At 50.3% G+C, this 27812-nt stretch overlaps 1 protein-coding gene across 2 annotated transcripts; it reads left to right on the forward strand.

Annotated features, from left to right (window-relative positions):
* The first annotated feature begins 356 nt into the window (after nucleotides 1-356).
* On the forward strand, nucleotides 357-27411 carry SLC8A2 (solute carrier family 8 member A2). 2 transcript variants are annotated; one of them, XM_063111814.1, is made up of 9 exons: nucleotides 357-1031; nucleotides 5707-6371; nucleotides 13356-13778; nucleotides 18644-18747; nucleotides 18897-18914; nucleotides 20868-20992; nucleotides 21255-21354; nucleotides 25181-25459; nucleotides 27035-27411. In XM_063111814.1, exons 1-9 carry the CDS (start codon nucleotides 357-359, stop codon nucleotides 27409-27411), a joined length of 2766 nt encoding a protein of 921 aa, XP_062967884.1. The 2 variants fall into 2 exon arrangements, with proteins under 2 accessions (XP_062967884.1, XP_062967883.1); XM_063111813.1 differs by lacking the exon at nucleotides 18897-18914.
* Nucleotides 27412-27812: the final 401 nt, after the last annotated feature.

Below are 27812 nucleotides of genomic sequence, written 5' to 3' on the forward strand. Positions count from 1 at the left end.
TTGGTGGATGTATGTACCTGTTTCTCTTGGGTACATACCTAGGAGTGGAACTGCCAAGTTGTAGTGTACATGGTGTTCAGCTGTAGTTTCCCAAACTGCTTAGATCAATTTTGTTCCCACCAGCAGCACATGAGAGTTCCTCTGTCTTTCTTTATCTTTCCATGCCTCTTTCTCGGGGTCTCTGTTGCTCTCCGTATCTCTCTCTGTCTCTGTCTCCCTCGGTTTCCATCTTCCCTTTATTGGTCCTCAGCTTCCCCCACCATTTCCCTCCCCCAAAAGCTTTGACGTGACAGGAAGGGGTTTTTCCCCCTTACCCAGACTTCTTCTTCCTCCCCCATAGGACCCCACCACCCCCCATGGCTCCCCTGGCCTTGGTGGGGGTTGTGCTCCTCCTGGGGGCACCCCTATGCTTGGGGGCAGCCACCCCGACCCCCTCCCTGCCGCCTCCCCCAGCCAATGACAGCGATACCAGCACTGGAGGCTGCCAGGGCTCCAACCGCTGCCAGCCGGGGGTTCTGCTGCCTGTTTGGGAACCTGACGACCCGTCACTGGGTGACAAGGCAGCACGGGCAGTGGTATATTTTGTGGCCATGGTCTACATGTTCCTGGGTGTGTCCATCATTGCTGACCGCTTCATGGCGTCCATCGAGGTTATTACATCAAAGGAGAAGGAGATCACCATCACCAAGGCCAATGGTGAGACCAGCGTGGGCACTGTTCGCATCTGGAATGAGACTGTGTCCAACCTCACGCTCATGGCACTTGGCTCCTCAGCGCCTGAGATCCTGCTGTCGGTCATCGAGGTCTGTGGCCACAACTTCCAGGCGGGCGAGCTGGGCCCAGGCACCATCGTGGGCAGTGCTGCCTTCAACATGTTTGTGGTTATCGCGGTGTGCATCTACGTCATCCCAGCTGGTGAGAGCCGCAAGATCAAGCACCTGAGAGTCTTCTTTGTCACTGCCTCTTGGAGTATCTTCGCCTATGTCTGGCTTTATCTCATCCTTGCTGTCTTTTCCCCGGGTGTGGTCCAGGTGAGCAAGGCCCCATGGGCACCTTCTTGGTGCATGGGTGTCTGCAAAAATCCAGAGGGGTGACTCTTGGCTTGGAGTGTGATTAGTTTATTTGCAGAAATGCATGCTCACATCTGAGAGGGCTGCCAGGTATGGTTGTACAGGTCATGCACTGCACAAGGGGACCAAAGAGAGCAAGTTGGGGCCGGATTCCTGCTGGTTGGTGCTCCCAAGCCATGTCTCTGGAAGGTGCTGCAAGTGCTCATCTGCCCAGCGGGAAGTGCCATTTTGCATTATACCCATCCAGAAAGGGCACCTTTTAACTCTCACAAGGTTGCTCTATGTGCTAACAGCCCCTGTTTTCTATGTAATGCATGCCAGGTATGTTCACATGTTTTCCTACACTCCCTGCCTTTTGCATAATTTATTCCCACTTTTGCAATAAGACATCCCTATTTGCATAATTCATACTACATTTTTGTAATCTAGCCTTGTGTTTTCTAACAGTGGTAATTGGTTTGGGTAACTTGGTGCAATTTGCATAATTTATCCATGGGATTGCATAGATACATGCCCATATCTGCAAAATTTAGCTCTGTATTTGCCAGATATGCAATCATGGTTTGCATAATTCATTCATTACTCATAATTGATTTCTGATATTGGGATAATTTATGCCACTTCAGCGTAATTTATATTCCCATCCAATTCAACATAGATATAAGCCCAATGACCACTTGCATAATTTATTCCAACAGTGCGACAAAATTTATACCCACAGCTATATAATTTACACCTATGGTCCCATAGCCACTTGCCTCTCATTTGTCCAGTGTTTTAACTGCGTACTGCATAGTCTTCCTTTACATTTGCCTAATTTATTTCCCACAACTCCATGACTGCCACTACATTTGCATAATTTATTTATGGACCTGGCCTACTTCATTCACACCCATGCATAATTTATTTAGGGGTGCCCAGATTCATTCAAACATGTGTGTAATCTATTCATGCCTATCTGTCAGATTTTGCCAGTTATAGTTTCTTCCCGGGAAAGATCTAAAGCTAGAAATAGAAAAATCCTTTGCGTATGATATGTAAAGGCAGAACTAAGGGATCAGAAACCACAGAGAGGAAAAGGGGAGAGAGTGGCACCAGAAGACAAGGATGAAAGAGGGAGAGAGAAAGTTATTGTGACTGACCCGTGACTGTAGTGCTGAATTTCCCAGCTGCCATGGTGAAAAATATGGAATGATGCATCATACAGTTTTCAGGTGCTGTTACAAAGGTTGGTGTCCCAGCTGGGCAGTTAGCTCAGTTGGTTAGAGCACAGCTGTATAACACCAAGGTCATGGGTTCAGATCCCTGTACCACACAGCTGTCAAAAAAAAAAAAAATGTGTGGTGTCCTGACTTGGGCTTTCAAAATGGCCTTTGCTGAAAATTTACACCAAGGCTGTGGAAAAGAATTTTAGATGCCTTGGGCAAGAGGTGAGGTAGTAATGGGGTGGATGGGGTGGAAGAGACATTTCTCCTTGAAAAGGAGCTGGCTGAGTCATAGAGAACAGAGGGAGGGTATAACATGCCACAGCCCTGGGTGGAGTAGTAGCCACAGGGGATCCCTCCAGGAGTAACTTGGAGACCAGAATTATGTGACATTTTCATTAAAGAACTGATTCCAGTTCCTCCTAGATGCAGTGACCTGGGGGAGTGAGAAGATCAGTCTGGCTCTGGTTTTCTCCACAATTGTTGTGTGACCTCAGGCAAAGCCCATACCCTCTCTGGGCATCAGTTTTCACATCTGAATCACAAAAGGGGTTGGACTAAACCACTGGTTTTTGACCCTCCATACCTAGTGCTCCCTTTTTATAACAAATGTTTTGTTACGTCCCCTTTACTTCGCTGATGTGAAATTCTTAGATAATAGAAGAGAGGTCTAGCCTCAAGGTTTGTTGCATGGATCCTAGAATTAGAGACCTGGGTTCAAAATCCAATCTCTGCTGGCTCCCTAGCTGTGTGACCTTGGGCAAGTTCCCTAACTTCTCTGTGCCTCAGTTTTCCCACCTGTAAAATGGGAGTGATCATAGTCCTGACTTCATAGGGCTGCTGTGAGAATCAACTGAATTGCTCCGGGTTGAAGAGATTATACCAGAACAGCATGCCTGTGATAGAGTGAATGTTAGCTCTTCTTCCCATTAATGAACTTGCCTATGTAGTTGGCTTCTCACAAAGTCAGTATAATGTCCAAACTGTTGTCTAAAGGAAAGATTTCTTATAGAACAATCTGCATTCCCACATGTAAATGCTTCAGCATCACTACTCTCATGACAAGAGAGCCAGATGCCTATTTATAATGAATAAGTTGGGTTTAAGAGGAAGAAGAAGATCCCAAAGCATCCCGTGCAAGAAGTCGAGGATGAGGAGCAGGTAGCCACAAGATTAAAAATAAGTGTATTTGGTGTATGTGAAGCCATACAGGAAAACACTTCAGATATACATAAAACAGATTATAAACAGGGTTTTCATGAACATGACATCCAGTGGGATGTAGCAAAGTTAGGTGACACATGGCATCATTCTGTATTGTGTGTGCTATCCCATGAGTCACTGGCCATTAAAGTCCAGGACCATATCTCCATCCCCAACTATGATGGCAAACCATAAACACCCCTAGATTTCCAATATCCCCTCTCAGAAGCATTCCTGCCCTACTGAGACCTGAAAGTGTCTTTGTTCCCTCCCCCCCAGAGTAGGCACATTCATGGTGCCCATTTGCAGTGGCTGCTCTGGAAAGACAGTGTGAATTTGCTAGAATCATCTTATATTTACCTGCAGGGAGGAAGCAAATCTTAAGAGTTTCAGATTTTTTTCTGATTAATAGAGATTCCCCTGCAATATACATAGTGGTAGGTTCAATTAATACAGGAGGAGAGAGTTCATTTCACAGCTTGAGATTCTTTTCGCAAATCTGCCTGATTGCTTTGTGTAGTTTTGTTGTTTCCAGGTCTTGGCTTTTCTCTGAGCCATCAGTAAACACAATGATGATGAGATGTGGCAATTGGATCTTAAAAGGTATTTTCCCTGCCAGGCTCATTTTTAAAGTACTTCTGGGGCCATCTGATTGTAAATGCTCTTTAATCTTTTCTTTTCCATCTTCAATGAGAAAGGTAACATTTGAGTCTTTTTTTTTTTTTTTGTCCTTTTTTGTGAGCGAACCGGCCATCCTTATATAGGATCCGAACCAGCGGCGGGAGCACCGCTGCGCTCCCAGCGCCGCACTCTCCCGAGGGAGCCGCGGGGTCGGCCCGTAACAGGGCCCGTAACATTTGAGTCTTTACATGAATATCTGCAAGGAAAACTGTCAAGTCTTGGTGGATGTTTCTTGTATGTACCCATGCCTATGCCAGGTCACAGGCAGACTGAGTCTCAGACCTCAATCGGCCCAGGATAATAGTACAAGTAATAATAATGATGATGACAATATTAATTTCACAGCTTGAGTGTTTTCCATGGAACTGACAATGCTACGTGCTAAGGTTTCATATCCTCATTCAGTCTTGGAGATGTCCCCACTTTATAGACCAAGAGGCTGGGCCAGGTATTCCCCCTTGTAGAACCAGGCTCTCCACTCAGAACAGCTTTGTCTCTATGTGGGAATTCACTTTATGAAGCTGTGAGGTGACAAGCTGAACTTGTGCCTCTTTCTGCTTCAGAGTCCTGTCCCTAAGGGCCAAACAATTTCTAAAGAGGGAGAGTCTGGCAAGGGCTGTAGTTACTGGTGGGGGGGGGGGAACTGAGGAAGTTTTGGTGAGCAGAGAGCAGACCCTGGAGGATGCATGGGGTTTGGAGAAGTGGAGGCATCCCAGATGATGGGGGAGAAATGGAGCAGGGAGAAAGAAGATGGAAGGAGACAGAGAAGCAGGAAGAGACACGGGCTCTGCCCTGTGACAGGGGCTGGGACCACAGGATAGAATGTGTCTGTCTCTGGGTGGTGGTGAGGATGTTTGGGTTCCTCACACCTGGGCAGCTGGGTGTGGTTTCCTGCACGTAAATGGTGAATGGGTGGATGGATGAGAAGACAGACAGGCAGAGAGCACGTGCATACACAGACATACAGAGAGAGAGAGAAGTAGCTCTGGAGAGACATGGAGAGAGAGAAGCTGAGAAGAATCACACAAGGGAGAGAGATGGGTATCTACAATAAGATCTAAAAGAAGGACATGGAGACAAGGAGACCGAGGCAGCAAGAAAGAGAGGGAGAAAGAAGAGAGACAGAGGAGGAGGAAAGACTAAAAAGCCAACTGAGACACGGAGAGAATGAGACAGCACACAGAGAGAGTGATGGGGAGAGGCAGAGATGGACAGAGACAGAGACCAAAAGAGAGGGACAGAGACAGGGAGAAGTAGCGGGGAAGAGAGGGAGGGAGGGAGAGAGGAACTGGGGGAGGGGAGGGGCGAGCAGTGGGGAGAGGCCAGAGCCAGAGACAAAACGAGTGGGAGAGAGAAAGGGAGAGGTGGAATGAGATGGGGAGAGGCAGAGATGGACAGAGACGCGGACGGGGACGGGGACGGGGGGCTTCCCGGAGAGGCTGCGGAGAGGGCCGCCGAGACCGCGGACACTCGCAGGGGACGGGGCGGGGCTGGCGAGCGCGCCCCCTGCCGGCGCGGCGGGTGCTGACGCCCGCGGCCGCCCGCAGGTGTGGGAGGCTCTGCTGACCCTGGTCTTCTTCCCGGTGTGCGTGGTGTTCGCCTGGATGGCCGACAAGCGGCTGCTCTTCTACAAGTACGTGTACAAGCGCTACCGCACCGACCCGCGCAGCGGCATCATCATCGGCGCCGAGGGCGACCCCCCCAAGAGCATCGAGCTGGACGGCACGTTCGTGGGCGCCGAGGCGCCGGGCGAGCTGGGCGGCCTGGGCCCGGGCCCGGCGGAGGCCCGCGAGCTGGACGCCAGCCGCCGCGAGGTCATCCAGATCCTTAAGGACCTCAAGCAGAAGCACCCAGACAAGGACCTGGAGCAGCTGGTGGGCATCGCCAACTACTACGCGCTGCTGCACCAGCAGAAGAGCCGCGCCTTCTACCGCATCCAGGCCACGCGGCTGATGACCGGCGCTGGCAACGTGCTGCGGCGACACGCGGTGGACGCCTCGCGCAGGGCCGCCCCGTCCGAGGGCCCCGGGGAGGACGAGGACGACGGCGCCAGCCGCATCTTCTTCGAGCCCAGTCTCTACCACTGCCTGGAGAACTGTGGCTCGGTGCTGCTGTCCGTCACCTGCCAAGGTGGCGAGGGCAACAGCACCTTCTACGTGGACTACCGTACCGAGGACGGCTCCGCTAAGGCCGGCTCCGACTATGAGTACAGGTGCGTCCCAGACGGGGCTCCCCGACCTGCCTTGGGTGGGTGGACAGGGAGGGTTGGCTGTTCGCACTCCTGGGTTCCACCGTCCAGCAGCCTCCAGGCTCTTTGCCTCCCAGTTACCTCCAGTGCTCCTTCTTACCCTGCTATGGGCAGACCTGCACTGTTCAGCCATTCTTTCATTCATTATTGAGAGCCTACTTTGTCCCACACTGTCCTAGGCATTTGGCACACAGTGCTGGAAAAGACAGACAGCATGGCTGTCTGCACACTGCCCCTCCCTACTTGTGGTTTCTTGTGCTTGACACCATAGTGTGTAAATTATTACAGCTCTAGTGAAAGCTTTGTTACCTGGTAGAACAAGCTTCTTCCTATTTCTGAGTAGATACATGGTGTGTGGACTGTGAGCCAATCACTGTTCTAGGTGATGTGTTTATGGTGGTGCCCAAGACAGATAATGTGCTGGGTTCATGCTGCCCCTCCAACATGCATGAGTTATTCATAGCCCTTGTGCCAGAACCATGCCCTTTTAATAACTACAGCTTCATCACATGCTTTGTTACCTGCAGGACAAGTGTTCTCCCATATTCTGGTAATAAATGACATTTATCAAGCATTTTGTATGTGCCAGACACCATTCCAGGTATTTGGTATGTAATAGCAAGACAATATCACGACCCTCAAATTTTCCCTCCAATATTCAGAAATTGTTGTACCTCTTGTTCCAGAACTATGCTGTCTTAATTAGTATAGTTTTATTGTATATCCTGTTACCTGGGAAGATAACAGCCCTCCCCCCCCCACACACACACACAGTCATAGTAAAAACATTTATTGAGCACCCCACATGTACTAGATTTGAAGGCAGATAAGGTTCCTGCCCTCACACTGCATCCAGTATCATGCACTGCTTCTTGTATCAAAACCACACGGTTTTAGCTATTATAACTTTAACATATGTTTTGCTACTGGGTTGATCAAGTCTGCCCTCTGCCATTATTAAGAGCAAAAAATATGTACTGAGCACCCAACACTGTGCCAGAGACTATTCTAGGTGTGTATATAATGGTGAAGAAACATGACATATAAAATTGCTTACCTCAAGTTTTCCCTCCAATAGTCATAACTTATCCATAGCACTGGTTCAAAACCATGCTGTTTTCATTTTTACAGCTTTGTCTGTGTTTTGTTGCCTGGTAAAATGGCTTTCCCCTCACCCCACACATTCATAATAGTGTTAACATTTAGGGGGCACCTCCTTTGTGCCAGGCACTGTCCCAGGCATCTGCTACATATGATGTATTAGACAGACAAGCTCTCAGTTTTCATGCTGCCCCTCCCAATTCTTTGTCTGTCTGTGCTGATGCTACAGTTTTAATTATTATAGCTCTATTATATGTATTGCTACCTTGCAGAACAAGCTCCCCACCACTACCACCATTACTGAAGTAGAAATGTTTATTGAGCACCTGTTATATGCCAATGAGTATACCATAGTGAACAAGAGCTGAAGTCCCCTGCCCTCAAGTTGCAAAGAAGATATAAACTGCGAGACCTATAAACATGAAGTGGTGATAAGTGCTATGCAGGAAAATAAAGTAGGATAAGAGGAGAGAGACAATGCCAAAGTGCTCACAGGTCTTTGGTTACCCCATAAAGCAACCCAGCCTTTTCCCTCTATCTTGTTTCACTTCCTCAGTCCCTCTCCTTACCCCTTTTTGAGCAGACCTGTGGTATTCCCGCAGTCAACAATATCTACTGAGCACCTATTGTCTGCCAGATGTTTTTTTAGGGGCTCAACATAGAATAATAAATAAGATAGATGAGATCTCTGTTCTCACATGGCCCACAAAATTCATCTATTTGAAGTTTTCCTTTCCATACCACACTCTTTTAAGACTTATAGCTTTAAAATATGTCTTGTTAATTGATGTACATGTCTCCTGTTTCCCATAATAATATTTATCATGTATCTACTTTGTGCCAGAAACGGATCTGGCAAATATGACTAGCAGTGAACAAAACACATAATGTCCCTGCCCAAATGAAGCTGACACTCTCCTGGGAAAGAGACCATTAGGAAGTAAACATGGATTACATAAAAATGTCAGGTAATGGTAAGAGCTGTGAAGAAAAATAACGCAGAGTACAGGAAGAAAGAGTGTCAGTGGCCGAGCTTTTCACAGGTTTCACCTGCTAAGTAGCCTGACACATCCCCCTTTTTCTTTTTCCCCCCCGACCGGTAAGTCTGCACCACGCTCAGCCAGTTAGCACACTGGCCACCCCTATATAGGATCCGAACCTGGGGCCTTGGCGCTACGAGCGCTGCACTCTCCCAACTGAACCACGGGGCAGCCTGACACATCCCCCTTTGATCCTCTCCCTGGGGTAGAGCTGAGGCTGAACTGTTCACAGATCTTTGGTTCTGCCATCAAACAGCAGCCAATCCCTCTTCCCTTTAACTCCTTTCTTTCTGGGGCTGAATTATCCATTTCACAGATCTTTAGTTCCACCACTGTGCCTCAGCAAATACCTTCAGTAGCCCAGCTTCCCCTCTCTGCCTTTGTCACTTCACAGCTTTCCACTGCTTCAGACAAATGCAGGTCTTTCCCTCCACCTCAGTCCAGGATCCTTTTGTCCACCCATCTTTACATACCTCTCCTGCCCTGCCCCACCCCAGCCTTTCCCTAAGTGGACACAACTGTTCAGGGTCTTTGTTGCATGGAATCCCTTTGTCCACCTGTGATCTCCTCCCTCCATCCTCCCCCACTGTCCAACATCTCCCAGTTTCCCGTGGTTAAGGAAACTGCATTCACCATATTGGGGATTCATTTATCCACTCCTACCCACAACCCTCATCCACAATGCCCCCATCTAAAGCCCTGAGCCTTTGCAGAAAGAAGTGAGTATAGTTGTCACCTGCTGGGATAAGAGGCCACTTTCTCATCTGCAAATGACCTCAGGATTTAGATGTTTGAAGTGAAGGAGTAAATGCTGCTCAGTGGTGGAACCAAAGAGCTAGGAAGAGTCAACACCTTCCTACCCATCCTTTCCCATCCCAGTTGACATCCAAGTCCTGACATCAAAGCAGTGTATGTCCAGGACTGAAAGGGAGGATACCTGGGTTCCAGTCCAAACTTAGCCCTGGACTTTGTTCCTTGGGGAAGTCCCTGCCTCAGTCTGGGCATGCAGGGCTGTCATGTACAGTTGTTGAGGTTGTGCACTCCTCAAGAGCACCATATCTGAGAGAGCTCTATTCATAGTGGACATTGTAGATTTGTGTGTCTATTATGACAATTTCCTGACTCATGGAAATAAGTGTCTTGAAGAAGGGAAGCCTTTTTCTGATTTGGCCAGTTATCACATGGACTACAGAGGTTTTGTGGGCCTCACTTTTCCAAATTAAACATGATCTCTGAGGCCCCCAAACAGCACAGTTTTTCCAAGATTCTAAGATTTAGGCCCCTATAATCCTAACACACTAAGGGTCTAAAGTTCTTAGATTCCAGGATTCCAACATTTTGGAATTCTAATCTGTACCCCAACTGGTCTGATTTGATGGTTCTAAGATTTCATCTTCTCAGATTCTGTGTGTCCAGTGTTGGATAATCAGTCCTGTGAATGTAGCCTTCTATAATTGTGATACTTGGCTTTTAAAATCTCCATATTATTTTTCTCTATTTTTTTTTTTTTTAAATGACCGGTAAGGGGATCTTAACCTTTGACTTGGTGTTGTCAGCACCACGCTCACCCAGTGAGCTAACCGGCCATCCCTATATGGGATCCGAACCTGGGGCCTTGGTGTTATCAGCACCGCACTCTCCCGAGTGAGCCACAGGCTGGCCCCTCTCTCCAATTTTTTATTTTGAAAAATTTCACACCTATAGAAGGGCTACAAGAACAGTTTGATGAACCCTCATATAAACTCCACCCAGATTCACCGATCGTTCACATTTTGTCCTGTTTGCTTTCACTCTCTTTTTAAATATAGTAATATTAATAATTGTGGTCTCTATGAGAGTGAGTTGCAGACACCATGACCCTTCACCCCTAAATATTTGAGGATACATTTTTTAAAATAATGACGTTCTCATACATAATCACAATGCAATGATCACACTTGAAATTTAACACTAGACCAATATTATTAACCAATCTACAGTCCATGTTTGCATTTCCCCAGCTGTGCCTGTATAAAGCCATCCTTTATGGCTGTGTTTTCCTTTTTTTTTTTTTTTTAAAGATGACTGGTAAGGGTATCTTAGCGCTTGGGCTTGGTGTTGTCAGCACCACACTCAGCCAGTGAGTGAACCGGCCATCCCTATATAGATTCCAAACCCATGGCCTTGGTGTTATCAGCACCGCACTCTCCCGAGTGAGCCACGGGCCGGTCCTATGGCTGTATTTTCACTCCTCTCTCTTCCCATTCAATCCAGAACCTCATGTTGCATTTGGTGGTCATGTCTCTAGTCTCCTTCAGTCTGGGTCAGTTTCTCAGCCTTCCCATGATTTTTGTGACCCTGATTCTTTTGAAAATGATAGGCCAGTTTCTAGAATGACCCTCAATTTGGGTATGTTAATGTTTCCTGATGATTAGACTCAAGTTGTGGCACTTTGGGCAGGAATCCCACAGAAATGATGCTGTATCCTCCTCTGTGCATTGTGTCAGGAGGCACACGATGTCCACTCATTCATTGCTGGTGATGTCTAGTTTAATTGTCTGGTAAAGATGGTGCTAAATCTTTGGCTTACTTGTTTGGCAAAGACGATGCTAAAATCCTCACATTCTACTATCCCTTAAGTTTAAGTTTCTAAAATCCTGTGACTTTAAGATTCTAAGATTATAACATTAATATGCTAACTTGCATTGAGTGCTTCTGCTGTGCCTCCAAGTGCTTCCCTTGTAATTAACTCAATCCTCACCACAACGCCATGAGGTAGACACTATCATTAGCCCCATTTTACAGATAAGGAAATCGAAGCTCAGAGGACTGCAGAATACTAACTGCCTGAGATCACACAGCTGGCATGGTGACCAAGTTGGGCTTGCAGCAGGTCTGGCCACACTGCTGGGTGCTTGGCCACCATGGACAGTGTGTCCCAAGCAGAGGGCCGCAGCAATGAGCCCCTTGTCTTTCCACTGCAGGTCTTGTTACCTGGTTCTACACCCCCTACCTCTTTGCCAGAACCTTGGGGTCCCTCCCAAAGAGCTGGGCTTCTCTTGGAGAACTGGAGCCCAAGACCCCTTTATTATGAAAATAATAGTAAAGACAGTGAACACTTATTGCTCATATAGCATATTTCATAAATGGTGCTGAGCCCCTTACGTGCATGGTGGGAGGGACTGAGGGGAAATGACAGATTTTCATGATTCATTAACATCTCAGAATCACGTTAACGTCTTCAGCCCTGCCAGGAGAAGCTCACTCATTCCCTGTCCCCTCAAAGTTTCACCCTGACTGATCTAATGTCACTGCCTCGTTCTCTTCCCCACCCCTCCATTACAGAGCACTTTATAGAAGCTTCAGAGACTTATACCACTATTGCTTTTTTAACATCCCTCACAGCCAGCTCACATCCCCCCTCTGCTCAGAAGCTCCCATGGCTCCCATCTCACTCAGAGTAAACTTGGTAGTCCTCACCATGGCCCACCAAGGCCCTATGAGATCTGTCCCTGTTCCTCCTGTGATGTCATCTCCCACCCCTGTCCCTTGCTCCCATTGCTGCAGCCACACTGGCCTCCTTGCTGTTTCTTGGACACTCTAGGTCGGCTCCTGCCTCAGGACATTTGCATTGCCTATTCCCTTTACCAGAAATACTCTTTCCCAGATACCCTCCACATGGCTTCTCCCTCACCTCCTTCAGGTCTCTGCTGAAATGTCATCTCCCCAGAAGGCTTTCCCTGACCACCCTAATATAGCTCCCTCTTCTCACTCCCTAACTTCTTTACTCTGTTTTTCTCCATAGCACCATCATCACCTGACATTACATGTTTTCTTATTATTCAATCTCCTGCATACACACACAATCTCCTGCACTAAAACAGAAGCTCCACCACAGGGCAGGGATTTTTGTCTGACCTGGTTTTGCTGCTTTCTCCCCAACACTTAAAACGGGACCTGGCACACAGCAGGCGCTCAGTCAGTATTTGTTGAATGAATGAACTGTAATTAAATCATTGAATGTGTCATTGTTGCTGTGATATGGCTCTCCCAATAGGCCTGTGAACCCCTTGAGGACAGGCCCTGGTCACTGCTGTGTTCCCAGCACTGCTTAGCACAGGGCACAGAACAGATGCTTGAGGAGTGTTTGTTGAGTGAATGAATGATGCCAAGTTAAGAAGTGTGGATTTTCTCTTGGGGCCACCTGAGAGCACAGAAGGGTTTTTATCAGAGGAGTGACAACATCCATTCCAAAGTCCTTATATCCCCACTACTCAAAGTGTAGACTCCATACCAGGACCATCCACATATCCTGGAGCTAGTTAGAAATGTAGAATCTAGAAACCCAGGAGTTTCTGAATCAGAATCTGCATTTTAAAAGATACACCAGGGGATACATGTGCACATTAAGGTGTGAGAAGCAGGGCTGTAGAACACTCCAGGCTCCCTCTCAACTCTGAAACTTTGCATGTGCTGTTCCCTCTGCCTGGAGCATGCCTGCCCACTGTCTCCTTCTGTATTAGGTTGCCTCCCCCAGGAAACCTGCCCTGATCTCACCTTCATCGTTATCCGTTCATTGTCCACCCTTCTAATCCTCTTGAGTTCCATGGTGGGAAAGACCAACTCTGTCTTGTTCCTGCTCTGCATCCCCTCCTCCAGAAAGCCCACCCTGATGTGCCCTCAGCACTACCTGTTTACTGCCTATCCACCTTCATACTTGTGAGTTCTCCTGTGGCACCGGTCCCTCCTCTGGGAAGCCCGTCCTGACTCCCCGACGGCAAACGTTGGCCGACCCTCATCCTGTTTTCTTCCCCTTCCCTTGCCACAGCGAGGGCACGCTGGTGTTCAAGCCAGGGGAGACACAGAAGGAGCTGCGCATCGGCATCATCGACGACGACATCTTTGAGGAGGACGAGCACTTCTTCGTGCGGCTGCTGAACCTGCGTGTGGGCGACGCGCAGGGCATGTTTGAGCCCGACGGCAGCGGGCGGCCCAAGGGGCGTCTGGTGGCGCCGCTGCTGGCCACCGTCACCATCCTGGACGACGACCACGCGGGCATCTTCTCCTTCCAGGACCGCCTGCTGCACGTGAGCGAGTGCATGGGCACCGTGGACGTGCGCGTCGTGCGCAGCTCGGGCGCGCGCGGCACCGTGCGCCTCCCCTACCGCACGGTGGACGGCACGGCGCGCGGCGGCGGCGTGCACTACGAGGACGCGTGCGGCGAGCTCGAGTTCGGCGACGACGAGACTATGTGAGCGCGCCGGCCGTCGGGTGGGGGACGGCGGGCGGGGCCGAGGGGGCCGCAGCTGTGGACGCGGGCGGGCCCGGGGTGGGCGATGCCTGAGAAATGGAGCTTGGCTGGGAGAGGGGACGGGCCGTGGCGACAGGGAGGGGCGTTGGGAATGGGCGGGACCTGGCTGGAGCAGTGGCTGTGAAATAAAGAGGCGGGGCAGGGCCCAGGGGAGGGATCGGGGCAGGTTAGAGGAGGGACCCGAGGAGAAAGGGTGGGCGAGGTGAGGAGAGACGGGAGAGGAGACAGGACAGGGACCGGGGACAGGGCTGTGGGGCCTTCACTGGTAGCTGGTGGAGACGGATTGCGGCCTAAGCGGGAACGGGGGTGCGCAGCCCAGGGAGATGAGGGAGGGTCCTGCCGAGGTGAGACGCTGTCTGTGGAAATGGAGAAGGGGCAGGGCCCACGGCGATGGGTGGGGAGTGGGTAAGGACACAGGGAAGTGGATGTGGGGTGCGGATAAAGGGGGGCGTCAGCAAACGGGTAGGGCCTGGGAAGGCGGGACCGGGAGGGGTGGAGCTTGTGGGTGTGAGGAAGAACCTGGGAAGTGGCGGAGGACCCCAGGGAAGTGTGGGCGAGGTCTTGGGAAAAGATGGTGCAGGAGTATGGGGGCTGGAGAAGGCGGGGCAGGGCCTGGGGAGACACGCGGGGACTGGAGGGCTGAGATGTGTAGACACACACGTAGACGTACAGACATGCGCGGATTCGCACAAAGCCATTTATATTGGCATAGACACACGTAAAGTCACAGACATGAACATTAAAACAGAGTCACGACTGTCCTCACGCCCAGACCCCCGGCCGCCCCTTACAGAGTGCCCGAGAACCGCCGATGCGCGACTGCGGCCTCACAGCCCCACCCGCTGCCCGGGTGCAGACGGCCCTGCCCCCCTCGTCCGCTCCTTCCGCCCCCGCACGCCCGTCTGTCCCCTGCACGCCGCCCACGCGCCTCCCGCCCGAGCGGGCCGCCGCTCCCCTCCCTCCCGCTCCCAGCCTCGGCGCCTCGCCTCGGGCAGAGCGCAGCTTCTCGCTTCCCGAGCGATCTCTCTGCTCTGTGGCCCTGTTCATCTCTGGCTCCCTGTCCCCAGCATCTAGCTCTCTGACTCAGGCGATATTTCAGGCACGGGCCCTCTGTACCTCTTCCTATCTCTGGCTTGCTGTCTTGTCTCGAGTTGCTGAGATCTTGGGTTGGAGGCTGGGACTGGGGGGCGGCTGTATCACCATCCCAGCCGCATCCTTCACACCCAAGAGGCAGGAGGCATGGGCAGTGTTCTTTCTGCTTGTTCCGGTCCTTCTCGTAGTCTAACCCACCTCCATCCTGCTGCTGTGGCCCCACAGGCCCTCTCCTCCCCCCCCCCACCCCGGACGGCTTCCCCAGTCTGGGACGCCCTCTGCCCCCGCCCCCGCCCCAGCTTCCAGCTGTGGCTTCTGGAGACAGGGGACAGGAGGCTGATTAGCGTTTAGGGAACACATCCTTCCCCTGACGGGCAGACGCTAATTAGAGACGCTTTGAAGCAGCCAGGCTGAAGGCGAGGCCTGGGCAGGATCAACACAGACGTGGAGGAGAGACATCCAGAGATGGGGCAGTGCGGAGAGAGTGCAAGAGAGACAGACACAGAGAGACAGAGGAGACTCAGGGAAAGAGACAGAGAGAGCCAGGGACAGAGTGACAGAGAGTCAGACAGAAAAACAGAGACAAAGGGAGAAGGAAACAGAGACAGAGACAGAGAGCGCCCGCGTGCGCGGGAGAAAGTTTGAGAGACTGAGACTGAGGAGGACTGAAAGGGAGAGAGGTGCAGGAGAGAGAAAGACAGACATGGAGGAGAGAGATGCAGACCCAGGGAAGGAGAGATCCTCATGATGCTACAGAAAAAAAAGAGAGTTTGGGTCAGTGAGAGATGAAGGGAGACAGGATGAGAAAGGGACTGGGTTTGTGATCAGAGGCCTCAAGGGATAAGGGGCAGGAGAGTGGAGTTTCCAGGAAACAAGGGGGGCAGGCTGGGGAGGAAATCTGCTTCCTTTGATCTCAGGAAGTTTTGCCCTTGTCTAGCTCGAGTCCCTCTTGCTGTTGCCTGCCAGTTGGGTTTCTGCTCCTTCTAGGTCCCCTTAGGTAATGTCTGCCAAGGCACCAAGTGATGTGTGTGGTGCTGTATGTCAGTCACTCTGTCAGCGGATCGCAGGGTGTCTGCGAGAGAGTGCACGACGGAGGTGTGTTTGTGTCACTCTGTCAACGTGTCACTGTGTCGGCAGCTGTCTGTGTGTGCCAGGGTGTGTGAGGAGCTTGTCTTAGGAGGCCCCCTTCTTGTCGCAGCATTTCAGAACCGCAGAGGGCTCTCAGTCCACCCACCCCCACCCCCAGGTTGGGGGCAGCCATTTCTTTCCACCCACAGAAAATTTAAAATATCCTGAAACTAGGAGGGTGGAGGTGCGTGTATGTCCCCACTTGACTGTCTTGTGTGCGCCTGTCCTTGCACAGGTGTCACTGTGTCCTGTGCATATTTATGTTGTGTTGAGATGTGTCTGTTGACTTTGGTTATTCCATTCTTTGGACACTGAGGGACAGAAAAGGGAAGAGAAGAATACAGTTAAGAAGGGTGGAGAGATGGGGAAAGACTGAGTCAAACAGAGGGTCAGAGAGAGACCACTGAAGAGTGAGAGAGAAAGAAAGAGTCAGAGAGATGGAGAGACAGAAAGACACAGCGAAGCTGAGAGATAGGCAGAGAGAGAAAGGAAAATGGGAAGAGTCTGAGATGCAGAGAGAGACATTGAAGCAATAAACAGAGATACCAAAAGGCATAAAGAGCAAGACAGAAGGACGGATAGTCTGTGTGATACCACAGTGGGGGTGTGCAGGTTGGCGATGTCGCTGCCTAGGCTGTGGTGGGGGTGTCATGCTAACAAACGGGCATCTGGTCCATGAGATTTTGCCACTGCATAGAGAATGGCTGCGGGGTGTGATGGCGTGTGGGTGTGGGTGGTGTGATTGGCTGTGCTTCCTCTACTGGGTGACTGTGTGGGTTGAGTGTTTGTGTTTCTGAGTTCTGGGGCCAGGCCTTGTGGGACTATACGGTTCCTACAGCTGGAAGAGTTGCTAGTGGCAGAGCTGTGGGCATTCCGAGGTTGTGGGTCTTTGTGATTAAGGAGAATGAGACGTGTGCCTGAAGAGGACAGGTAACTTCTGGCTGTTCCCTGCCACCCCCTGGTTACCATGGCAGCTGAGATGCTAAGAAAATCAGAGAAAATCAATTAGCACTTAGTTGACCCTCTGCATATTGTTGGGGTGGAGGGCAGGAAACCAAGCATTTTCTGTGCTGAAGAATTTGAGTTAAAATATTTATGGAAGGCATATGATGTGCCAGGCATCGTTCTGGAAGTTGGGGATACAGCAAAGAACATAAATGAACTTACCTGGTAGAACTTACTTTTTTGGGGGGGGGGGTCCTTGTTTCTCCAAATCTATCCCTTTTTTAAAAAATTTATTTTATTTATTAAATCAAAATTGATTATACATAATTTTGGGGTTCAACATTGAGATATGTTGATCAAATCAATATTACTAGCATATTTATTGTTACAAATCGTAATTATTCTTTATACCCCTTGTCTGATCTCTCCCCATAGAACTTACATTTTAAAGTTGGGGGTGGGAGGTGGGGCTGGGGGACTGTCCAGTTAGCTCAGTTGCTTAGAGGAGGGTGTTGGTAACACCAAGGTCAAGGGTTCGGATCCCCATACTGGCCAGCTGCCAAAAAAAGAGAAAGAAAGAAACTGCTGTAAAGTGAGGAGGCAAATGGCAAACAGTAAACAAAATAAATAAATATGTTAGATGGTGTGTTAGAAGATGATATGGAAAAAAGAAGACAGAGCAGGGTAAGGGGGCTAGGAGTGCTGGGGTGGGAGCAGGGATGGATTCTAATATTAAATAAGATAGTGGGAATGGGCCTCAATGAGAAGATGAAGTTTGAACAAAGAACTGTAGGAACTGAGGGAGCAAGCCAGGGTGGGAAGAGTGTTCTAGGCAGAGGAAACAGCCAGTGCAAAGGCCTGGAGGCATGAGCAGGCCTGATGTTCGAGAAATAGCGAGGAGGCCAGAAAGGGAACAAGGGCTGGATGGCATGGGGCCTTGTGAACCATTTTAAGGACTTTGGCTTTTACTGTGAGTGAGATGGGAGCCACACAAATGTTCTGAGCAGGAGGGACCCAACCTGACTTCAGTTTCATTGGGATCATCCCTCTGGCTGCTGTTGGGTCAGCAGACTGTGGGTGGTGAAGCTGGAACACGGGACTGTTTAGGAGGTGACTGCAGTAGTCCAGGTGGGAGATGATGGTGGCTGGGCTCTGGTACAGGCAGAGGGGTGGTGCTGAGTCTGGGGGCGGGGCTCAGACTCGGACGTCTGACAGATACAAGTTCAAATCCTGTCTCATCCGTGAACTCATGTTTCTTCACTTTATGTACTTGTTTTTCTTTTTTTTTCTTTCTTTTTTTATTTTTATTTTTAGAAAAACTTCTTGGCAGCTGTCCTGTTACAGAGATCTGAACCTGTGACCTTGGTGTTATAAGGTTGTGCTCTAACCAACTGAGCTAACTGGCCAGCTCGTGTGTCTTCACTTTAATAAACCCCAGCTTCCTCACCAGTTTGTTTCTGTCAAATAGTGATAACAACAAAGCCTTTTCCTAGAGTGGTTGTGAGGATTGGATGAAATTATGGAGCCTGGGACAGAGGAGGTGCTCAAGAAATGGGGTGGCTAATAGGAGGGTTACCTGGTGATTCTGGGGAGGGAGCCTTATGCTGGGTGTTCTGCCTCACCCCCTCCCCCACCTCCAGGAAAACTCTTCAAGTGAAGATAGTTGATGACGAGGAATATGAGAAAAAGGATAATTTCTTCATCGAGCTGGGCCAGCCCCAGTGGCTTAAGCGAGGGATTTCAGGTGAGGATGACGGGTGGGCTGTGGGAGAGATAAGGAGTCCAGGGTTGGGGGATCCTTGAGGGCTTAATTGCGGGCACTTCTTCAAGCTTGTAAATCTGAGCTTCGCAGGGAAGTGATCTCACTGTCTCCCTGTCTCTGTCTCTCCCCAGCTCTGCTACTCAATCAAGGTGAGTGGAGTCACCTCCGGGCTTGGAGTGGGAAAGGGCCACTGGAAGGGGGCCTCGGGGGTGGGTCAGAGCCCAAACTACCCTTCTAGGTGGGGTTTGAGGCAGGTTGGCGGTAAAGGTAGATTCAGGGCTGAGTGAGGGTTGGAGCTTGACTTAGAGTTGGTGTGAGTTTGGGGTTACACTTAGGGGTTTGGAGGTAAAGACTATAGTGTAGTTTGGGGGAAGAATAAATCATAGAATCAGATCTGAGTTTGTGGTAAAGTCAGAGGGAATCAGGTTTGGGATTGAATTAGGACAGGGGTGGGGCTGGGATTTGAGATCAGTGTTAGGACTAGGTTAAGGTTAGAGGTTAAGACAGAGATTGTTCTCTGGGATTGTGGTGGTATCAAAATCAGGGTCAGATTTAGGTCAAAGGTGATGTTGGAGTTTAAGATGAGTAATAGAGTTTGAAGGATTTTGGTTAGAATTGGGGTTAGGGTCAGAGATTGGGGTAAGAGCTGGGGCTAACTGTAGTGGCTTGGAGATAGTGACAGAGTAGTTTTGGAATCAAGGTCAAAATTGGTGTTTGGGGTTAGGACTAGTGTTACAGTAAAGATTGTATTAGTTAGGGTAAGTAATACAACCTGCTGTAACAAATAGACCTGCAAATCCTAGTAGCTTAACACAATAAATGCTATTTCTTGCTTGGGCAAAGTTGTATGAGAGTGTTCCTCATTGGTCGGTGGCTTTCCTCTGCCGTGTGACCATTCCATCCTATGGCTCCACCATGCCAGGAAGCTTTGGCATTGCCTCTGGACCCTCAACTGCTTCCAGCTGGCAAATAGGGCAAGAGAGTTAGGAGGATCACATGGGAGGTTTCCTTGGGCCAAGCCTGGAAGAACTGTGCATTACTTCTGCCCACGTCCTATTGGCCATAGCTCCATCACATGGTCATGCCTAGCTGCAAGGAAGGCTGGGAAATGTAGTTCAGCTGTTTTTCTGGGAAGGAAAGGAGCAGGGTCAGGTAGACACATAGCAGTCTCTGACACGTGGTCAAGTTCTTTCTTAGTGATAGCGTCAGTTAGGAGTTGGGACTGAGGTTTGAGATCAGATTTAGGACTGGAGTTAAACGTGGAGTTAGAGTTTGGGATTTGGCTTTGGGTTACTGATGGGCCAGGTTACGGTGAGTGTTAGGGTTAGGATTGGAGTTTAGAGTTAGGGTCGGATTGAGGTCAGATCTAGGGTTAAGGGCTGGGGTTTGGAATCAGTGTTGGTGACAGAATTACATTTGTGATCACAGACTCCAGCTCAGAGTTAGGGACCAGAATTAGGATTGGGTTGGTGCTGGGTTTGGAGTAAAAGGTCAATATATTTTGGAAAGATAAATCAGCTCAGGGCCAAGATGTAGATGGGTCTGGGTCAATATTTGTACCAAGATCAGATGTCCTTTTCTTTCCTCATCACCTCAGACACACTCTAGAATGTTCCCAGAGCTTGGATGTAGAAATCAGGCCTCCTCCCAAAAGAGTGGTGATGATGATGACAATGTTGGTTATAACAATAAAGAAAATAACATTTATTGAATATTTATTGTGTGCTTGGCACTATTCTAAGCACTACACGTGAATTAACTCATTTAACTCTCACAACTGCTCTGTGAAGTAGGTACTGCTATTGTGCCTGTTTTACAGATATGAAAACTGAGGCATAGAGAGGCTAAGGCATTGCCCAGGATCACACAGTCTCCACAATATGAACCCCAGAGCCCACCAGCTGAACTTCATGGACAGCCCACAGGAGCTGGGTCTCAGGGCTGAGGGAGAGCGGGTTAGACGGGAGGCTGGAAGGGGTAACTAAGGAGGCTTCCCACAGAGCAGATGGGTTTTTTCTATCTGTGAGAACAGGTAGCAAAGGCATCACAGGCCCGGTTAGGCAGGCCTGCTGGTAGTCTAACAGCCGTCCCTCGTGCTGCAGGGGATGGGGACAGGAAACTGACAGCCGAAGAGGAGGAGGCTCGGAGGATAGCAGAGATGGGCAAGCCGGTTCTTGGGGAGAACTGCCGGCTGGAGGTCATCATCGAGGAGTCGTATGATTTTAAGGTTATTTTCTGGGGCCTCACCTTCCTGGAGTCTGGTCTGGGTCATTTCCTTACGGAGGGTCTCAAAAGGGAGGAACCATGAAGGTTTCATGGGTGGAACAACCAACGGGTCCATCTCAGCACCACAGACAGCACACACTTCCCTTTTTCTTTCCTGCTGGTAGAACTGAACATGGGGTGTGAGCCCCCAACCCCAATACCTCTCATGGAGCTGCCCTGGAGTACTCATTGGCAATGATCTCTCCCTACTCTCTCATCCCCAGAACACAGTGGATAAACTCATCAAGAAAACAAACTTGGCCTTGGTGATTGGGACCCATTCGTGGAGGGAGCAGTTTTTAGAGGCAATTACGGTGAGCGCAGGTAAGTGGGGAGGGAGGAGAGAGAGGAGAGAGGGATGGAGAGACAGACAGAGAAAGGGGGAGAAATTAATGGAAAGACAGAGAGAGGGACAGAGGGACAGAGAGAGAACAGAGTGATGGAGAAGAGAAAGAGGGCAGGAAAGACACAGAGTACAGACACAGAGAAGAAACAGAGGTACAGAAAGACAAAGGAAAACACAGGAGGCAGATGTGAACAAGAGAGAGAGGCACACAGAGATACACCCAGAGAATCAAAGGAAGACAGAGACATGGAGGAAGCAGGAGACAGAGAATGAAAAGTCCAGTCGCTAGAGTGGGCCAGGGCATGGGAGAGACAGGCGGACGCTGAGACAGAGCAGGGACAGAACAGAGGCAGAGAAGCTGAGGGGAGGAGGGGACCTGACCTGGGCAGGCAGTTGGAGGGTGGGAACAGCTTAAAGGGCATGGCTTCCCCGGAGCCTGGGTTCCTCTGCTGCCATGGAGACAGTCACTGGGCACCGAGTTCTCTGCCTCCTGTGGAAGGCCCCACCCTTCCTAGGCCTCAGACTGGCCTGCACTGCCCTCTTGTGGCCGTAGACACTATGACACTTGGATCCGCAGACTGGATCTTGGAGACTAACACTGGCCTTTTGTAATATAGATTGGGGAAACTGAGGCTCAGAGATAATGGAGGGAGTGGCCTGATGTCCCACAGCGAGTCCAAGGGGCTGAGGTTGGAGTCCAGGGCTTCCATTCCTTATATAACATCAGGTTTCCTTCAGGGAAGCCCCGGCTGGTGGGGACTGAAAACACAGGAGAAATTGTGATTGGAAAGAAATTGGTGAGTGGGATCAAAAGAAACCAGGCTTCAGGGATGGAAAAATACCAGGAAGCAGGTTTAGAGACACCGGATTGTAGGCCTAATGGAAACAAAGTGGCCTCTGCCTCTGAAGCCACATTCTTTCAAAATATTTCTGAGGGATCCTCTGGACCCAGCCTTGTGTAGGACATTGCAGGGGACAGAGAAGTGGCTAAGACAGTCCTGGCCTTGTCCTCACAGAGCTTACAGTCCAGTAGGGGAAGACAGACATGTTACAAGAGTATGACAACCCAGAGTTGGCAGGTCTGGGACGGGCAACCCAGGGAGAACCCAGATGGGGTGCCTGACCCAGTCTGAAAGTCAGGGAGGACTTCCTGGAGGAGGAGGCATCTGAGATGAGTCTTCAGATGGGAATAGATGTCAGCTAGGAGGAGGAATAAGATAGGAGAGTGTCCCAGGCAGAGGAAAAGCCAAGTACAGAAATCTGGAAGTGTGCAAGATTATAGCACGTTTGGGGAGGGTGACTAGTTTGGGGCATGAGGAAGAGGTACAGGATGAGGCTGGAAGTCAGCAGAGCCCAGACCATGCAGGTTGTTTTAGGCCACAGCAGGAAGCTTGGTTGTCATTTTCAATGCACTAGGGATCCATGGTGGATTTTGAAGTGGGGAGAGCTCCTGGAGCTAGAGAGAGTTTGTGGGAGGAAAACGGGAGGGTGGGATGGGGTGTAAGTTGAGGCTGTAGGAACTGGCAGGAGATGGGTCCTGGAGAGTCTCAGAGGATATGGTGGGAAATTGAGTTTCATTCCAAGAACAGCTGGGAGCAGGAAAGAGGTTCTTTGAGCTTCAGAATGTTTCCTCTGGGGGCTTCGTGGAGAGAGAGGGCGAGGCAAACTGAAACTAGGCATGAGGTGGTAGTCATGGAGGCCCAAGACATGTCAGCCTATGAGTTTATAGAAACCAGGTAATGAAATCAGAGCAAGTATTGGAGTGAAGGGAGAATAACAACCATCATGACGTGAATAACAGTAATACTAATCATGATGATGATGATGATGATGATGATGAAGGTGGTGATACTGACATCTCTTGAGTGCCAGTCACAGTTGGAAGTTCGTTTCCCATATGAACTCATTTAATCAATGTATTGTCAGTGTCTGGACTGGTGCTTGATCACTTTGCACTTTGTCCCACAAAAGTCTTTTGATTCTTTGTTATGTGAGCATGAAGGTGATGGAGAAGGGCAGTTCTTGCTCCTTTAGGGATGAATCATGTCCCATTTTATACCTGGAGGTGCTTTTGTATTTTCTATGCCTCCCTTCCTAGACTGTAGGTTCTTTGCGGGCTGGGCTCGGTTTGGAGCATCTTTGAATCCCCCCAGACACTGAAAGGAGACTTCAGCAATAATGATCACAACAATAATAATGCAGGAGATGTGTGAAGCACTGTCAGGAGAGCATTTTACACAGACTGACTCAGTCATCACAACCTTTTCATGAGGCAGATCCAGTTATTACTCCTGTTTCTCAGATAGGCACCCAGAGGATCAGAGAGCTTAAGTCATTGATTCAAGATCACACAGCAGATCCAAGGTTTGACACCAGAGAGATGGCTCCAGAACCACAGGTGTAACCATGAGGCTCCCTCTAGATGGGAGAGGCTGGAGAAGCAAGCAGAGGTCAGAGCCCACAGTTCTAGAATGCCAGTCCCAGGAGTGTGGGACTGGGTTCGAGAGCAGTAGAGAGCCAAAGCAAGATTTGGGGTAGAGCAGGGAGAAGCCCCAAATGATACAGTGCTAACAGTCCCCTCCCTGCCAAAGAGTGTGACCTCCCTGCTCTGACCTTGGCCATGTCTTACCGTGGTTAAGTTAGGGATGCGTTCAGCAGCAGACAACAAAAAACTCAACCACAAATGGCTTAAACACACTAAAGTTTCTTTTTTTCTGGAACAAAAAAATCTCTAGTAGGCAATGAGTAGGTACAGCAGCCCAGTCATATCACTAAACACCCAGGCTCCTCTTTTATTTCTCCTTCCCATTCTCAGCTTTTGCCCTCGTGGTGGCAAGATTGCTGTTGCACGTCCAGTTGTCAAGTCTATATTCCAAGCAGGAAGAAAGAGGAAGCAGAGAAGCAGGAAGTGTTTGAATCTGAATTTCCTGTTTTAGTTTCTAATACCATTTTACTTGGAGTCACAGTAAAAACCTTATTCTTTGAGATGTAGCATGCAGAACCAAGAAACCACACAAACCACTTGATTGAACATTTACAAATTCAAGCATTTAATTCTTTAACAAGCCAAGGATGAGGCATCCCTTACAAAGTACAGAAAACACATTCATAACAGTGCCCATATCAGGAAAGGTAGAGCTTTCCAGAAACCCTCTGTTTATGTCTCATTGCCAGACTACGTCAGATGGCCATTGTTGCAAGGGATTCTAGTAAAGCAAGTATTTAGTTGAGGACAGGGCCACTGCTAGCTGCAAGGAATTCTGGGAAAGTGAATTTTTTATCTGAGGACATGGCTGTTGCTAGCCTCAAGGGATTCTGGGAAAGTGATTAATTTTAGCTGGGTATATGGCTCTCTCTGGTGGCAAGAGATTCTGGGAAAGTGAGTACATTTAGCAGAGCATATGACTATGGTTAGCTGCAATAAATCTGAGGAAGTAAATCTTTCTACCTACAGATATGGCTTTTGGTAGCTGTAAAGCCTTCTGGGAAAAGAAATATTTTTAGCTAGGGATATGGCCATCCCTAGCAGCAAGGGATCCTGGCAGGCTGGATATTTTAAGCTGGGCACATATGGCCTCCTCTAGTTTCAAGGAATCCTAGGAAGTTAAATATTTTATCCTAGCTGCAAGGGATTCTGGGAAAGTAACTGTTTTTAGCTGCTAACTTAGCCATACATACCTGCAAGGGATTCTGGGAAAGCAATTTGTCTGTGGGACTTGTTGTCTGAAAGTTAAACAAAACAGAGCCTCTGTAGACAAGGAAAGAGGCACGGGTGTGTGCCCCAGCTGAGTCGTGTGCCCACAGGGGACGAGGAGGAGGAGGAGGACGGCTCCCGGGAGGAGCGGCTGCCATCCTGCTTTGACTACGTGATGCACTTCCTGACAGTGTTCTGGAAGGTGCTGTTCGCCTGCGTGCCTCCAACTGAGTACTGCCATGGCTGGGCCTGCTTTGGTGTCTGCATCCTGGTCATTGGCTTGCTCACCGCCCTCATTGGGGACCTCGCCTCCCACTTTGGCTGCACCGTTGGCCTCAAGGACTCTGTCAACGCCGTTGTCTTTGTGGCCCTGGGAACCTCCATCCCTGGTAATGCCCTGGGAGACTGCTTGTTGGGGTGGGGTCTCAGAGAAGCCTGGCAGGTGCAGCATAAGGGAAAGATCCTGCAGAAATAAGGTGGTGGAATCATGCAGAGCCCATGTGGCAGGGCCCAGAGAAATGTGGTGGGGGCGTAATAGAAGCCAGGAAGGAGGTCCCATTGATGCAGTATGTGAATTCCACCCTTCCCAAAGCAACCAGGTGGAATGTCCCGCAGAACTTAAGTGGTGGGAAATGGTAGAAAGCAGACAATGGATTCCATAGAAAGAAGGTGGCAGAGCATTGAGGTGACAGGTGTTGGGAGAGGGATCCCACAGAAATAAGGTGGGGACTTCATAGAAATCATTCAGTGGGTTCTAGAGAAACAAGACATTACTGCTTCCATCCCCCAGGGAACGAGACAGAACTGTGCTGATGGGCATGAGGAGAACAAAACCAGTGAATCTGAAAGTTTTAACTAAGATGTGAGGACAGAGTAGAAACCAGATGTTGGAGGAGGAGGTGCCATAGAAATAAGATAGTGGGGCCTCAGAGGCTATAGGGAATGTCCCACTGACACAAATGGCCATGATCTCCACTTCCCAATAAACCTAAGGGAGGGTCCCTTGGAAACAAGGTGGCAAGACTGAAATTCTGACGGGAGTAGGAAAACCAGGTGTGTGGGGGGCCCAAAAGTTTTCTTTTTCACGTGACTGTGTTCACCGGTCAGGTGGTGGTACTGTAGGCCTAGAAAGCAGGCAGTGGGGTGGGGAGTCTCATTGTTTTCTGATGCCTGCCTTCCACATCAGAGACTTGAGTTGCAAGATGTTCAGGACTGGGGATGCCAGAGAAAGCAGGCTGTGTGCCTGATAGAAACTTAGTGGGAATTGACAGGATAAGGGTGCATGTGGATGGGGCCTGACACATTTTTGTCAGGCCAAGTGGCAGTTGGATGGTTGGGCTCATAGAACACAGGCAGTGTGCTTAGTGAAAACAGATAGTGATTTCCATCACAAGCAGGCAGCGAGTCCCATAGGAAGTAGGCAGCAGGTCCCATAGAATGCAGTGAATTCCATAAAAATCAGGCACTGAGTCCCACAGAAAACAAGCAGTGGGTCACATCGAAAGCAGGCAGCGAGTTTCATCGAAGTAGGCAGCAGGTCCCCGAAGTAGACAATGGGTCCCAAGGAAAGCAGCCTGAGAGTCCCACAGAAGGCAGGCAGCAGGTTACATGGAAAGCAGGCAACACGTCCAATAGCATGTAGCAGCAGGTCCCATCAACGGCAGGCCGTGGATCCCACAGAAAGCAGGCAGTGGATCCCATAGAAAGAAAGCAGGCAGCAGGTTACATGGAAAGCAGGCAACACGTCCAATAGCATGTAGCAGCAGGTCCCATCAACGTCAGGCCGTGGATCCCACAGAAAGCAGGCAGCTGGTCCCGTGGCGAGCGGGCACAGAGATGGCGACGGGCTTTGCCTGGGGCGGGTCAGGGGCCTCGAGCCCACGCGGCCTGCACGGAGCTAGCGGACGTCGCCCCCTGCGGGTGGCGCGCGGAGCCCGTCCGACCCGCGTGTCTCTGCCCCGCAGACACGTTCGCCAGCAAGGTGGCGGCGCTGCAGGACCAGTGCGCCGACGCGTCCATCGGCAACGTGACGGGCTCCAACGCCGTGAACGTGTTCCTGGGCCTGGGCGTGGCCTGGTCGGTGGCCGCCGTGTACTGGGCGGTGCAGGGCCGCCCCTTCGAGGTGCGCACCGGCACCCTGGCCTTCTCCGTCACGCTCTTCACCGTCTTCGCCTTCGTGGGCATCGCCGTGCTGCTGTACCGGCGCAGGCCGCACATCGGCGGCGAGCTGGGCGGCCCGCGCGGGCCCAAGCTCGCCACCGCCGCGCTCTTCCTGGGCCTCTGGCTCCTGTACATCCTCTTCGCCAGCCTCGAGGCGTACTGCCACATCCGAGGCTTCTAGGGCTCTCGGCGGACTCGGCCGCGCCGCCCCGCCCCGCCCCGGGCGCACGGCTGCACCTGCTCCGGGACCCCTGGCGCCTGTTCCCTCCAGACGCGGGCTCCCTTTCTCCTGGGATGTGATCTCCTCGTCCTCTGTCCCCAGTAGCTCGGCCTCCCCGCCCCACCCCTCGACTCCGTCCCATCCCCGTTAGTCACCATCTGTGGCCCCTCCCCAGAGAACACACACCCTTCCCCACGTCCCGTGACCATTCCTCTAGAGAATTTAACATCTCTCTTCCTAGACACCCAGCCTGGCTCCGTCCTGTAAGTCTTCCTTCCCCTAGCGACCCCCCAACCCGTGCCCCAGAGCCTCAGAACTTACCCTCCCTGGGGAACCTTTGGAAGGAGGCTGATCCACCCCAG

Source organism: Cynocephalus volans, chromosome 10 (genome assembly GCF_027409185.1).
Source record: "Cynocephalus volans isolate mCynVol1 chromosome 10, mCynVol1.pri, whole genome shotgun sequence".
Taxonomy (NCBI): Eukaryota; Metazoa; Chordata; class Mammalia; order Dermoptera; family Cynocephalidae; genus Cynocephalus; species Cynocephalus volans.

What these genes read in the sequence shown, in the direction of transcription:
- SLC8A2 (XM_063111814.1), top strand. Translation starts at nt 357, where the DNA reads ATGGCTCCCCTGGCCTTGGTGGGGGTTGTGCTCCTCCTGGGGGCACCC. An exon ending in GGCAATTACGGTGAGCGCAG is followed by an intron (nt 21,355 to 25,180) that starts GTAAGTGGGGAG and finishes GTGTGCCCACAG; the next exon opens with GGGACGAGGAGGAGGAGGAG. An exon ending in CCTGGGAACCTCCATCCCTG is followed by an intron (nt 25,460 to 27,034) that starts GTAATGCCCTGG and finishes TCTGCCCCGCAG; the next exon opens with ACACGTTCGCCAGCAAGGTG.